The following is a 14784-nucleotide window of genomic DNA, read 5'->3' as shown; positions in this document are numbered from 1 at the left end:
GGTTATTATAGTTATTAGATTTTGAATAAACAATTAAACATGTTGCAAAGTCGTGACCAAGCACGATTTTGCACGCATTTTGTTTTTCACCTACGATGATTTTGATCTCAAAATTTTGATTACTGAAGTTACTTTTTTAAAACAATATTTCGTTTAATTTTTTCAAATCTTGGCCCAACTTTTTGAGAGAGAAAAATATGTATATATTCGTATGTATTTGGAAATTTGGATATCCGAAAATTGCTGAAAATATTCACTTTTTCGCTAAACAAAATTCCAAAAAGCCTCCCTTTTTTTTATAAAAATCGCCCTACAAGGTCTCCCTTTCCTGCTAGAAATTTCTAAAAGTTAGTTTAAATAAAATAACGCCACTCGCTTTTTGCCCAAAATGACGAAGTCCAACTCTGTTGCCAGTAATTGCCAGAATGACCTGCTTTTTGCCAAAAATTGCACAATAATTTTCACTTTTCACCAAGTATTTCCAATAAGCTTGTGGTTTTTGCTGAAAAATGCTAAAAAGTTCTGCCTTTTGATAAACTTGATGACGAAGGGTTACTTTCGGCCAAAAATAGCAGAAGGTCTCGTCTTGAGTCAAAATTTCCAGGAAGTCTTGTTTTTGAAAATTTTCGCTTTTTTGGGGAAAAAATCTAAAAAGTTATTTTATAAAAATTAATTTTCAGAAATTGCTGAAAATGTCGTCTCTTTCTAAAATTATCAAAATCTTTCTTTATGTCAGAAGTTTTCAAAAAAAAAATTTATCAAAAATTTCCAATAATGCTTCACTTTTTTGCTAAAAAAATTTCGAAAGGTCTCAGATTTTTTCAAAAATCAGCAAGAACTCTCTTTTTTTGCCAGAAGTTACGAAAAAGTTCTGCGTTTTGCTATAAAATTGTCAAAATCTTGCATTTTTTCAAAAACTGCTAGAAATTGTCTATTTTTTCTCAAAAAGTCGTGTTTTTTGCTGAATTGTTCAAATCTTGCTTTTTACCAAAAATTACCCAAAGTTTTCACTTTTTTTGCAAAAATTGCAACGTTCGCTGTTTTGCTGAAATTTTTTTCCAAAAGTTGCTCAAATCTTGATATTTTGCCAGAAATTGGCGATGTCGTGCCTCGTGCCCTTCGCCAAAATTGTCAGTTCGAGATCCCTAATATCGTTCTCGAACAACTGATTCACTCAGATGATTCATTCGCGAACGAAATTTTCTCTCAGGTGAATAGTAGTTTTTGGTTATGGAAGACGGAAGTGAATGATGAATTCATTCAAATGAATTGGTCTTGGACGACTGATTCATTCAGGTCTGAGGTCTCAGATGAATCGTTCGCGAACGATTAATTCGCTCAGCGATTTTTTCACGAATGACTCGTATGAATGAATCGTTCGTAAACGAATAATCCGCCCTGATTCATTTGAGTGAATCATTCATGAACCACAAATTCACTCGGATGAATCGTTCGCAAACAACTGATTCACTCCAAGAAATCGTTCCCGAACTACTAATTCACTCGACTTGATGAAAGCGACGAAACGTTCACGAACGACTGATTCACGAAGACGAATATCTCACGAACGACTGATTCGCTTCTGTGAATCATTCACAAACCACCGATTTACTCGGATGAATCGTTCGCGAACGACTGATTCACTCAAATAAAGTTGTTGATTTGAAGTGGTAGGCTGGTGGGATGCGTGACACGAGGTTTATAATGCTGATAGAACACAATAACACCAGAACTCTAATTTTTGGAATTGTTGCACAAGTTTTTTGTTTTTTTTGACCGATGTCTATTTTGATTTTTTGTTTTCATCATTTTAGCCTCTTTCCATCCCTTATCAAAAAATTTTTCAAATCTGGTCTCAAATCAAGCTCAAATATATTCTATTCCATTCTATTCAAAATTGCAAATTTGTGTCATTCCGCAGGTAATATTGAGTTATGGGTTGGGGGGGGGGGGGTGAAGTAGACCTCCGGAGCAATCATATCAGCTGGATAAAAGCCCAAAAAGTGCAAAAAATGACTTTAAAAAAATCCATTATTAAAAATTTGAAAAGCTCAACTTTTGAGAAAATCGCCTTCAAGTTTTTTTTTTCTGAAAAAAGCTGAAATTTCATGTAATCCCAAAACCTTCATACCTAAAATTGAAGATTATTGTTTCTGATGTCAAATATTACTACCCACCTGCAATAGCGATTTTTTTTACTCAATCTTTTCATGTTCATGAGTATTTTAAGCCTGAAAAACAATGATTAATAAATTAAAATTTTGCATAAAAATTCATTACTCTGTTCAAAAGCCAAAAAAAATTATTAAATTACATTTTCTGTCAAAATTCAACTTGTAAAAATAAAAACTGTAAAAAAAATTTGTATAAAAAATCCTTTGGGAGGTGCGATTGGAACCCATACCTCCTGCTCCGCAATCCATAACCAGTGCCACAGGGCTAGCGCTGCAGCTACATAGCTATAACATGTTTTTGAATGGTATACAATTATACAATATACATGTTTGCCACTGGCAACTAGGTGCAGTATAATTCACAGGGTATTTTTTCGGAAGTCTTGGGAAATGGATTTACTCCAAAAAAAAAAAAAATCAACCAAATGGGCCCTTCTTGGAAAAACTTTAGTTCCATTTTTCTCCGCTTGGGGCGCACCTGCGGCCTTGATACTTTAACAGGTGATAGTCGGATATATGTTCTACATCAAAATCCATCAAAACCTCGATTATCGATTCTCTTGACTTTTTCACTAAAAACACGATTATCTCAATAAATAGAAACGACCAAATGGGCTCATTACCTACAGAATGACACATTTGAGTAAATTTTGTTAGAATATAATTTGTTACCATATATTCCTCAACTTTAATTTAATAAAATTTGACAATTTAAGTTTTCGAAAATTTAATTTAATAAATTTAAGATAGAAATTTACAAAATTTTGGATAAGAATGAATAATAAAAAAAATCTAATTACATAAAAATCTAAATTTACTGTTGAATTTGGAAAATGTTTAAATCTTTATTTACACAAATAAAAAAATTGAAATTAAAGTTTAGGCGAAGTAAGGAAAAATAACTAAAATTTAAATAAATAAATAAAACTCCAAAAGGAGACATACCAATTGTTGAATAAATTGAACTAGTAAAATATACAGGAAATCTCTAGTGCCATAAATGGATTGGCGAACCAAAATCAAAATTCTCAAACGATCTTGTGAAAAATTATAAAATGCGCAATAAAAAATGTTTGATGATTCGAGAATAAAAATAATCGCTCAATTAATTGATTCACGAATAAATTTGGTAATTAAAAATCTTTGAAAACGGTACTCAAAAATTATTAAATGAAAACCGTGAACTCAACAATGCATAGTTGGGAAAATGCGCGCATAATCTTTTCTGTGCGCTCATGACAAGAACATGCAGGCATATTCCTTCATATTCTTCCATATTTTTTTTTCAATTCTTTGCCAAAAATCTGTTTTTACTTTGAAAATTTTGGGAATTTTAACGTTTACTGATGAAAAAAGGTGCTGCGGCGCTCATTTTGGATCTATTTTAGTTTCATATGCACAAATTATGAACCAGATTTACCAGACAAGTATTTTGATATGTCACCCGATTTATTTTTTTCAAGTGCAAGTGCACATGAGAAAGATTATGCGCGCATGTCTGAAAGAATATGACTGCAAATGCATGCATGCATATTCTCGAGCATATTCTCCAAGAATATTCTCGGCACATCTATGCAACAATGACAAAATTCAGTAACAAATTTTTAAAAAAAAATACAAAGTAGGTGGTTGAGAAGTGAATGGTAAAAAAAACTCGAAGTATCTATCTTGGTAGTCCAAAAACAACTGAGGATTTGTAAACTCAGCCTAATTGTATTTATAATAAAATTTGGTTTGTTTTGAGAGGGAGGGCTTCAAAATGGGCAAATTGGTAAGACAGTTTGATTTAAATTTATTTTAGGAAAGGATCAAAAAGGATGGATGATTTTGAAATGCGGGTGACATTTACAACATCGTAAAATTGCAATTTGGAGGGTGCCTATGTGCGACAAGTGAAAAAGGGTTGCAATTCTGAATAATTAGTAAGTGATAAAAAAGTCGTAAATGTCATGTCAATGTTTTGAATGTACTTGTGGTTAATTTTAAAGGGGTTTAAAAAGTACTTAGAGCTCATTAGTTCTTGTACAAATTATCAATTATGTGAACTTTTTATATGAGAAATATCAATGTTATTCAAATTTCGGTTTTATCATATTGAAAATGGTCGCAAGCGTGAGGGCGAAAACGTGAGCGTGGAGCCCATAAAGTTTTGACATTTATGAGAACCGAATTATTGTGTGAATCGGGGGTGGCTGTGAGAATCGAAGAGCCCACAGCTATAAATTTTTACTGTTTATTAATTGTGACTCGAAAACCGTGGGTAAGTGTTTTGATTTTTAAATTTACAATGCTTAATGAACTTTGAAAGCGTGAGTAAATATTTTGATTTAGAGTTTTAATTGAATTAAGGGATGAACGAGTTGAACCAATTAGTGATACGATTAAAGTTAGCGGATAAAAATACTGAAATCTAGCCGGAATATTACATAATAAAATCAGAAATCGGTTCCTCATGTCCAATAATACTCATACCTTGGAAAGGTCGTTGCATTCCACTGGCAATGTATCCAGCTTGTAAAGTCTAAAAATAGGTGTACTACGTTAAAAAGAATTTTAAATATCTAAATATCGAACAAGTTGGAAAAATTAGTCATCTCATGCCGACTAGTTTTTTAGTAAAACTGGTTCAGTGATTCTACAGGAGTTTCTATGTAAATGAATTTTGCTAAAATATTAGGTACATACCTAAAATATTTGCAACTTTTTATATTTTTATTTCATTTATTCTCGGTGTCCTAGTATCGTGTAAACCGGTTTTTAAAATGTACAATTCATTAGTAGATTCATTGTAATGGGCACTACTTACAAATTGATCGAAAAAATGTATTTCGAGTTTGAGAAACAGAACCATCAGTTTTATGAAAAATACTCTGTTGCGATGAAAATATTCCATCATTGTGTGAAACACGTCTTCAGTGGTCTACTTCATTGATGGCCAAGATTTTGGAAAATAAAAAACACTTTTTGAGACCCATTCGCCAAATTTCTTACTTACCTAGTGTGGTATAAATTTTCCAAGTCAATTGTATTCGAAGTTGCCCTCTGGTTTTTTAGGGCTATTTCTGGTATCGATAAATTCCTGTTTGCACACGTTGCGGTGTCTGATGTTGTTTAATTAACTCGCCGCCGCCGAAACGAAATTTTACCACGAATGAGCGGCTTTGGCTGTGTGACGATGACGATGAAAATTCACCTACCTACGTAAAGCACCAGTTTTCAAAATCAGACTGCTTTTGTGCTTTTTTTTTTGCTGCGATCTGATAACCAGACTTGGTATTTTTGGTCGTGATTATGGCGGCGTTGGTGATTTAAATGGATTGTATTTAAATTGAGGTTTTTTTATTATGTTACAGAGAAGATTATGAAATTGCTCACGAATTCGAAAGTCTTCAAGAAAGAGATACCTTCTATACGAGAATCAAGTCTGCAGCCGAAACTGGATGGGATTTCTCGAGCAGATGGTTCATTAAAGATGGCAGCTCACATGGTAAGATTCGGAGTTTGTAATTTGAGATTTGTGGTGTAACTGTAATTGGATTAAATTTCCAAGTTTGGATAAATTTTAGAGAAGGAATTTATGCCTTCTTATTTGTGTTTCTATCGTTCGAATTGGAAAGTTGTAGTTTGATCCTCGTACGAGAAAATATCCTCTAGCGTACCTTATGGAATGGAATAGTCGTATACTCGTACTCGAGAGTTAAAAATAAAACCACTGTTAAGTGAAAAAGATAAACGCATACGAGGAAGTGTAATTACTATACGAGTACTGAGGCTGGAAACCTTACGACGAATTTGTACTTTGTAATATGTGCGAAAATTATAGCTATAGGAAAATTCCTACTGTGACTAAAATAAGGTTACTCGATAAAATTTATATATTAAAACGATAGACTGCGATGGTGACGAGAATACTGTCGCTGTCGTTGTCGTTGTCACGTAGTAAATTGTGGCCGGCGTTGACTGACCGTGTAAAAATTTTTCCTTTCATCGTTTTGTATTTTTTAATTTTTACTGATGAATTTTTTTTTCTTACGTTTATTTTTACAGGTAGTCTGCGTGATGTGAATGCCCCCGGTATAATTCCAGTAGATCTGAACGCATTCCTACACGCGAACGCCTTAGCCCTCAGTACCTGGTGGATTCGAATGGGAAACGAACAGAAAAGCAGACGTTATCGTGATATAGCCAATGAATTTTTAAGAGGGTTACAAGATGTAAGTATTTGTCAACTTTTTTGAGAGCGAGGGAGATGGGTAGCTAGATGGTGAGCTGCTTAAAAAAAAAAAAAAAGAGCCAAAACTTCGATGGTCTTATATCTAGTTGTTTGATTTGTGCAGGTGCTGTGGAGAGAAGACGTAGGAACGTGGTTCGATTGGGATCTAGTGAACAAGAAACACCGCGAATACTTTTATATTTCCAATATAACTCCTCTATGGACCGGCAGCTACACGATGACCAAGAAACACGTCGCCATGAAAACCCTACAATACTTAAAAGATAACCGAATCATCGAACCTGACTACTCTGTGAAATATAACGGTACGTTTTTCTACACTAATGGAACATGAATCGAAGGGCTGCTGGTACTTTTCGATTTATTTTTCGAGTTTATTTTTATGATTTTTTTGCGACTGTGTTTTCAGGCACACCGACCTCTATGCAAGCTACCAAAGAACAATGGGATTATCCGAACGCGTGGCCTCCACTTCAAGCTTTCCTAATCCAGGGTTTAGATCGCACCAATCAAAGATTAGCTCAAGTAGTTGCTTTCCGTCTAGCTCAAACTTGGCTCGGTACTAATTACAAAGGATACGCTAATTATCAAATGATGTTCGAAAAAGTGAGTTTGAACTTTTTTTATTCGTTTAATTTCCCTTATGTATATGTGTAATTGCAAAAGTTGCAAAAAAGATATATTTTTTGTCAAAATAGTAGAAAACAGTTCTAAAGATGTAAAAGTTTCCAAAATAGTTGAAGTTTCCACTTTCCTTTTCAAAATCACAAAAAAAACTCTTTTTACTAAAATTTTTAAAAAGTCTTGCTGTTTTACCAAAATTGCAAAAGAAGTCCTGTTTGCCAAAATTATATTAAAATTTCAAGTTTTTCGCCAAAATTGCTGAAAAAAATTTTGTTTTGCCAAAACTGTCATAAAAAGCACCAATTTTGAAAAAAAAAATGCCAAAAAAGAAAAAGTTGCAATACTACCCAGACTGTAAAAAAAAACAGTTTTTTAAGGCCTCCTTTTCCACCTAAATTACAAAAAAAAAAAAACAATTTAATTTACAAAGAATATAGAAGAAGAATTGTGTTCCCCCCCCTTAAAAAAATACAAAAAAAAGTTCTAAATTTTTTTATGCCAAAATTTGAAATATTGAAAAAAAAATCTGTTTTTTTTTTGCCAACTGCTATTGATTTTGAAAAAAATAAATTAAAAAGTTCCAATTTTACTCAACTTTTAAAAAAACAGTTTTTTTTACCAAAATAGTGTAAATTGCAAAAAAAAAAGTGTTCTGATTTACAAATATTGAAGAATAATTTTGCTTTTTTCCAAAAAATGCAAAAGAAGTTCTTAATCTTTTATGCCAAAATGCAAAAAAAGTCTTGCTTTTTCACCAAAATTTGCGGAAAATTCTATCTTTTGCCAATATTGAAAAAAATCTGTTTTTTTCGCCAAATGCTATAAAAAGTAGGTACTGATTTTGAAAAAAATTTACAAAAATATTGAAAAATAATTTTGCTTTTTCCAAAAAATGCAAAAAAGCCCTGTATTCATTTAAAATCGCAAAAAGTTCTGTCCATGCAAAAAAATTTCAAAAAAATAATGTATTTAAATTTATAAATATTTGACGAAATTTTTTCCAAAAAATGCAAAAAAAGTTCTAAATCTTTTATGCCAATATTGAAAAAAATCTGTTTTTTTTGCCAAAGTGCTATAAAAAGTACTGATTTTGAAAAAAATAAATTGAAAAGTTCCAATTTTACTCAACTTGAAAAAATTGCTTTTCTGGCAAAATTGTGTAAATTGCAAAAAGAAAGTGTTCTGATTTACTTACAAAATATTGAAAAATAATTTTGCTTTTTCCAAAAAATGCAAAAAAGTCCTGTATTTATCTAGGATACCAAAAAGTTCTATCCATGCAAAAAAATCTCAAAAAAAGTATTCCGATTTACAAAATATGCTAAAAAATTCTGTGTTTTGCCAATATTGAGAAAAAAATCTGTTTTTTTTTGCCAAATGCTATAGAAAGTACTGATTTTAAAAAAAATCGAAGCTAACAAAAAAAATGTTTTTTTGCCAAAATCGTAAAAAAAGGTCCTTTCTTTCGCCTAAATTGCAAAAAAAATTGTTCAGGTTTGTTAAGATTGAGGAAAAGTTTTTCGATAAACTTACGTTTTTTTTTCTTCAAAAATGTAAAATGTTTCTCTTTCTACTTTCATTGCAAAAAAATGTCTTGCATTTTGTAAAATTGAACGTTGAAAAAAATGGCCTAAGATTTCAAAAAAAAAAAAAAAAAATCATTCATTCATTTCTTAATTTTTGGAATCTTGATTTGCTTGATTTTTTTTTTGAAATTTGTTTTCTTTGGAAAGAAAAAGTTTGGTTTGGAGTGAAGGAGTGAATCTCTCCCCCACCCCCACCCCTCAAAAATGAACTAAATTTGAAATATTTCAAGAAAAATCGGCTAAAAATCCTGCTTCTGCATGTGTTGTTTTATTCCTGGATTCATTTCCCTAATTTTCATTTTTTTTTGCAGTATAACTCACTACAAGCAGGAGAAACGGGCACAGGCGGAGAATACCTTCCACAGACTGGTTTCGGATGGACGAACGGATTAATTTTAGAATTTTTAGACCGCTGGGGCAAACAAGTTACTCATTACGATACTGGTGAGTTGAAGTATTTTCTATTTCCTAACATTTTTTTGAGATAATTCATCGAAATCGAAACGCCAAACCAATTTTTTCCTCATTTGTGTAAAATTCCTTTTTCGAGTACCTACTACCTTACCTGAAATAGGTAATAATTAATGATTGGCGAATTTCTTGAAAACATTCCGTTATTAATATTTTACAGAATGTAAACCAAACGATTACAAATGTTCGTTCGAAAAATTTAAAGAATATTTTAACACGATTTGGGTAAAATAATTAAACCTATCTATCGAGCACCTTTACCTACTTACTATGTATACTTTCACTTGTGTTTTTGTGTAAATTTACGTACCTGTAAATGATTTAATTTGCACCGAGAACACGGGGATGTTTTTTTTTCGATTACTCGTATTATTATTTCGAATTTGCACGAGTTGAGTGGCTCTTATTTTTGAATTTCGATTATTTTTCAACAAAGAGGGTCGTTTGGAAGGATTTCGATTATTTTTGATTTTTTTCTGATTTTTAGGAGGGGGGAGGGGGTTTACATGGAGATTGACATTGTTTGAGGGATTGAGGAAAATTTTTTTTGAAAAAAAAAGGAGATTATTTGGAAGAATTTTAGCACAGAAATCAAGATTGTTGGATAAATAGGATTTTTTCAATTTTTTGCAACTTGTGTGGAGGGGGGGGGGGTTAAAATTGTTTTTAACAGATTTTGGGGATGAAAGTAAAAAAAAAAATGTTTCAAGTATAAAATATGAGCCACTTTTAAGCACGAGTGTGTTGTTGGTAAATGGTATATTATTATTTTGTTTTGTTTTGATTTTCATCGTCATTTGCAAATGAGCTTTATGTAAGACCACGAGGCATCATGCCATTTCATTATGTAATGTCGTATTTACAATTAGCATTTCTCAGCTGCCGCTAATTAAGCCTTTGAGACCCGATAGTCCGGCATATGACAATAGGAGTAATTGCACCCCCCCCCCTCGCCGATTCTCCGGGGCAACTTTTTTCTTAAAGGGGAAATCCTAAGGAACGTTTTAAAGCAAACTTGCCAAAAACAAAGTTGGCCTTACTTAAAAAATGGCGGCCATTTTGATCGACAAGTGAGCCAAAATCGCAGATTTTGCGTTTTAACATAGGACTTGCAGGAACTTTTTCAAACTTTACAAAGGTAGATCGAAAGATCATGCAAAAATTTATCACCTGTCAAAATTTCAATGTTTGAAAATCGAATCTAGGCCAAAAATGAGGGAAAAATCAAAATTTTACCAAATTGACCGAGCAAGCTGAAATTTGGGATATACCCTATTTTCGACGTGGCAAATCGATTGGAAACGGTTTCAACCCGTTTTGAGCAGTTCTGAAGCCTCCAGCAGATTTTTGAAACTCGAAATTCCCACAAAATTCCATTAAATTGGAGTTGTAAAGCTGAAATTTATTCTAAAAACTAATTTCAATACGCTACGAAGTACTGTAGGTGAACTTCAAGTCGTTTTGGAGCCTCCAGCGACTTTTTGAAAATTCCTGAAGCCTCCAGCAGATTTTTGAAACTTTGAATTTTTACAAAATTTCATCAAATGGAGATGGAAAGCTGAAATTTACTCTACACTCCAATTTTAACACCCTCTCAAGACGACTTCAGGTGGGTTCAAGTCATTTTAAGGCCTACAGCGACTTTTTGGAAAATTACTGGAGCCTCCAGTAGTTTTTTGAAACTTGGAATTTCCCCAACATTAATTTATCAAATGGAGTTGGCAAGCTGAAATTTACTTCGCAGACTACATGGTGGTTTCAAATGGTTTTGAAGCTTCCAGCTACTTTTAGGAAATTTCAATTTTCCAAAAAAACGTCATACAACCTTTCAAAAAGTTGCTGGAGGCCCAAAACGACTTGAAATTCACCAGCAGTCAACTTCGTAGCGTATTGAAATTAGTTTGCAGAATGAATTTTGACTCTCCTTCTTAGTTTGATGAAATTTTGGGGAAATTTCAAGTTTCAAAAATCTACTGGAGGCTCCAGTAATTTTCAAAAAAGTCGTTGGAGGCTCTGAAATGGCTTGAAATCCACCAGAAGTTGTTTTCAGGGGGTGTTAAAATTGGAGTGTGGAGTAAATTTCAGCTTTCCATCTCGATTTGATGAAATTTTGTAAAAATTTAAAGTTTCAAAAAGTCGCTGGAGGATCCAAAGCTACTTGAAATTCATCTGCAGTACTTCGTAGCGTATTGAGATTAGTTTTTAGAATAAATTTTAGCTTTACAACTCCAATTTGACGGAATTTTGTGGGAACTAGTCCACGAAAAATAGCATTCCATTGGAAAAAGTGAGGTAGAAAGCTGAATTTTGGTATACTGGCCCATTTCTTTGTGCTGAACACGAATCCGATGAGTCCCCGGTCGTCCCTGGTGAGCTTTCTCCCCTATTGTGGATCTAAGCCCCCCAAAACCAGTTTTTTGCAATTTTCTCCTCCGCATTGCATTTTAGCGAAAAATATGTGGTTAGATAAAAGAATCTACGTCAAATTTCCGATCTAATGATATATCAACTTTCCTTCTACCCCCAAGGGGGGTGGAGCAGGAACCATTCAAATGTGAGGGGTTTTCTAAAAAACACAAAAGGACTATCGGCGCATAAGAAGGGTGAAATATGCCCCGAGAGCGTTCGGGTTGATATCAGCATTGAAAGTGGGTATCATCGAGAAACTACCCCGTGAAAAATTTCAGATCCACACCACCTCCCCTTTTTGCGGAACCCCCCTTTTTTGAAATTTCAGTAACACTAAATTTTTCTGGAGGTTATGTATATCCTTGATAGGTATCCCCACAAAAATTTTCAACCCCCTCCCCTCATATTTACCCCTCAAAATGGCGTTTTTTTCATTTTTTTATGCCTATTAACAATCAAGATTGCGAGGTAAAATTTTGTAAACACGTTTTTTGGATGTATTTTTGGCCCCCAAACATCATATACTATATTAGAAATTTTTGCTTTGGTGCGCCGTGATGAAAACTTGGAATAATGTATCGTAGGGGGGTGGGGGGTGAAATGGCAATTTTGAAAAAAATAACTATCAATGAGTAGGGTATCGTTTTCATATGATTCGATACCGCTGAGCACGAATATGACCTCAGATTTTCTGCTACACTCACCTACCCCTGTCCAGAGCCCTTCAGCCCCCCTCAATTTTCACGATTTTCGAAATATAGTAATTTTGATGATATGATGTTGGTTTCATTGCTATGGGAAAATTACATAAGTTCATTGTTATTGTACATAAAAATTTCTCGTAGAATAAACTACAGCACATGGCTCCCCCTTGAGGGGGGTGGACCCTTGATTTTTTTCCACGCAGATTTCGAAAATCGTGAAAATTGAGGGGCTGAGGGGCTCTGGAGAGGGGTAGGTGAGTGTAGCAGAAAATCAGAGGTCATATTCGTGCTCAGCGGTATCGAATCATATGAAAACGACACCAATGTCATTTACTCCTATTGTCATATGCCGGACTACGAGAAGAATTGAAAATTTTCATTATACTCCTTCCCATATAATGAAATTTTCAATTTTTCCAACGTCAGATTCTTCTCTGGTCTCAAAGGGTTGAAATGTTGGCTCAATCGTTGGAAATTAAAAAAGAACAAAAATGAACTCTGTGTTCTAATTTTAGAACCCGATAGATTATGTACGAATAATCGATAATTATCTATCGTAACGATGGAAAGTTCGTACTCGTAGTGACTCGACGACGACGACGAGATTCGACCTTTAATTAAATCCGCTCGATATACCTATTCGTATATGTCAGAAAAATAATTAATTTTCGTTTTATGTTCGCAGACATAAACCTGGTACCGTCGTATGGAAAATGGAAATTCACCGTAGCCGAAAGTATGTTAGAAAACGTAGCTGAAAACATGTTAGAAAACGAAATCATGGCATGATCGAGTCAAGTCGACCTTTAAAATATTTATTTTTTTACTTTTTTTCTTTTTTTTTTTGAACACTTGTTAAATTTTGTTTTATTTATCTTTTTTTTTTTTTTGTAATATTCGAAGCGCTTACTCCTTTAGCGCTCTGTTTTGTTACGTAGTTTCCTGTCTGTCTTTTTTTTTGACATCAAAATTGTTGTTTTTTTTGTCTGTTTGTATGTTTGTTTGTTTGTTACGTATTTTTGAGTGTTCTTCCATTTACTATATAGGTTTTCTACGTTCTGCTATGAGCGTTAGAGTAATATTCGTGTGTGCATTGGCGCATCCAGGATGGATTTTTCGGTGGGAGCTGTGGATCTGAATTCGTTCTCTTGGCCTTCTCCGTAGCCTCGGATGCGCCTTTGCGTGTGCTATTTTGGTACTTCCATCTTGTAATATTTATGATATATAATTTTTTGTAAGTTTCGTATTGCTTGTACGGATCGTGGTTGTGTTGCTGGTGACGTTGACGTTGAATAATGTCGAATTCCATTCCATTTTTAAAAAATCCGAAGAGCGAATATTGTTTCCAAAATTTACGAATTTGTGCTTCATTCGTACCCCTCGTGTTCTGCGACTCGTTCCTTTTTATTATTTTTTTTTTTCAATTTAAAAGTCGTGGAATTTGGGGGTATTTTTGAAGCACTGTTACCTTCTGATACGAAAACGACGATTTGAAAAAAATCGAAACGAAAACGAACACTTTTAGGATCGTTGATGATCATTTTTTCATTCAATTTGGTCAAAAAATTGCATCTTTCGTGCCTAAAAGTGATCCCTAGCTTACTAATTTCTAGTTCCGAGTTCTGGCACTAACCTTTTTTGATGGCTAAGCCTCCGTATATAGCAAAAATACGAAAAGACGCTTATTTTATACATATACACGTACGTGATCTTGGTCGATAAGATTCTCCCTTTGTAGTATTATTCGGAAGTTACTGCCTAGCCAGCTTTTTGATTTTGAATAAAAAAATCTCGAATAGGTATCTTCTGTAATTTTTGTTTTTTGTTTTCCTTATATCGATGTGATACTTAGTTTAATATTATCGTACAAGAGTGAGTTTTTTTTCTTTTGTTATTAAATTAATCGCGTCGAGCAGAATTCTAAATTATTCTCGACGCTGCTCTATTGTGACGACGATGCATCGTGCAAATACGCTGAAGCTGTTGAATTTTTTCAAGCTATTTGTCGATGTTTTCCTTTTCCTCTGTCGTATGTTGTACTCCTCGTAATTTATTCTAGGTAAGTGAAAAATGAAGAAGAATAATGTGTCGTGCACATTAATTGTATTATATTTATTTACGACGGTATTTTACGTAATTATATCGAGGTTAAGTTATTCTCTTTCAGTACATTTTGAGTTTTATTTAAAACAATAAATATGTTTGTAGAAATTTGTCGATTGGTTTATTTTTCACTCTCGAGTGACATCGAATTGAGGAGAAAATTGAAATTTTTGAGTTTCTCTACTTTATCAAGGGGTTGAGGAGACTTGACCGTCTTTTAAAAACGTGCTAATAACATTAAATTCGTAATCAGCTGACTCGAATTAGTGTAAAAAAATCCTTAAAATTCGAAAATAACCTCGGAATCGTGATCAGCGATGTCGAATTAGTAAAAATACGTAGATTCGAAAAAATTTCATTCTAAAATAAACGAAATATACGAATTTGAATTGAAAAATTAAATATACCCCTGCAAAAAATCACGATAGGCAACTATTCTGACTGCAAAAGATACGGACATACAGCGCCATCTATCGGAA

General features: G+C 33.4%; 1 protein-coding gene across 4 annotated transcripts in view; it reads left to right on the top strand.

Annotated features, from left to right (window-relative positions):
* LOC135844806 (trehalase-like) overlaps positions 1 to 14413 on the top strand; it is a 94983-nt gene extending 80570 nt beyond the window's left edge. For 3 of the 4 annotated variants that reach the window (XM_065363165.1, XM_065363170.1, XM_065363189.1), the window contains exons 5-10: positions 5528 to 5661; positions 6222 to 6388; positions 6512 to 6713; positions 6818 to 7014; positions 8930 to 9062; positions 12888 to 14413. In XM_065363165.1, the coding sequence (XP_065219237.1) occupies positions 5528 to 5661; positions 6222 to 6388; positions 6512 to 6713; positions 6818 to 7014; positions 8930 to 9062; positions 12888 to 12991 (937 nt within the window). In that variant the 3' untranslated portion in view covers positions 12992 to 14413. Of the gene's footprint in view, positions 1 to 5527; positions 5662 to 6221; positions 6389 to 6511; positions 6714 to 6817; positions 7015 to 8929; positions 9063 to 9249; positions 9315 to 12887 lie in introns of all 4 variants that reach the window. The other variant, XM_065363180.1, reaches the window with a different exon arrangement.
* Positions 14414 to 14784: the final 371 nt, after the last annotated feature.

This window comes from Planococcus citri, chromosome 1, assembly GCF_950023065.1.
Source record: "Planococcus citri chromosome 1, ihPlaCitr1.1, whole genome shotgun sequence".
NCBI lineage: Eukaryota > Metazoa > Arthropoda > Insecta > Hemiptera > Pseudococcidae > Planococcus > Planococcus citri.
The sequence above is the reverse complement of the archived record's forward strand: the minus strand, read 5'-3'. Positions and strand labels throughout refer to the sequence as shown.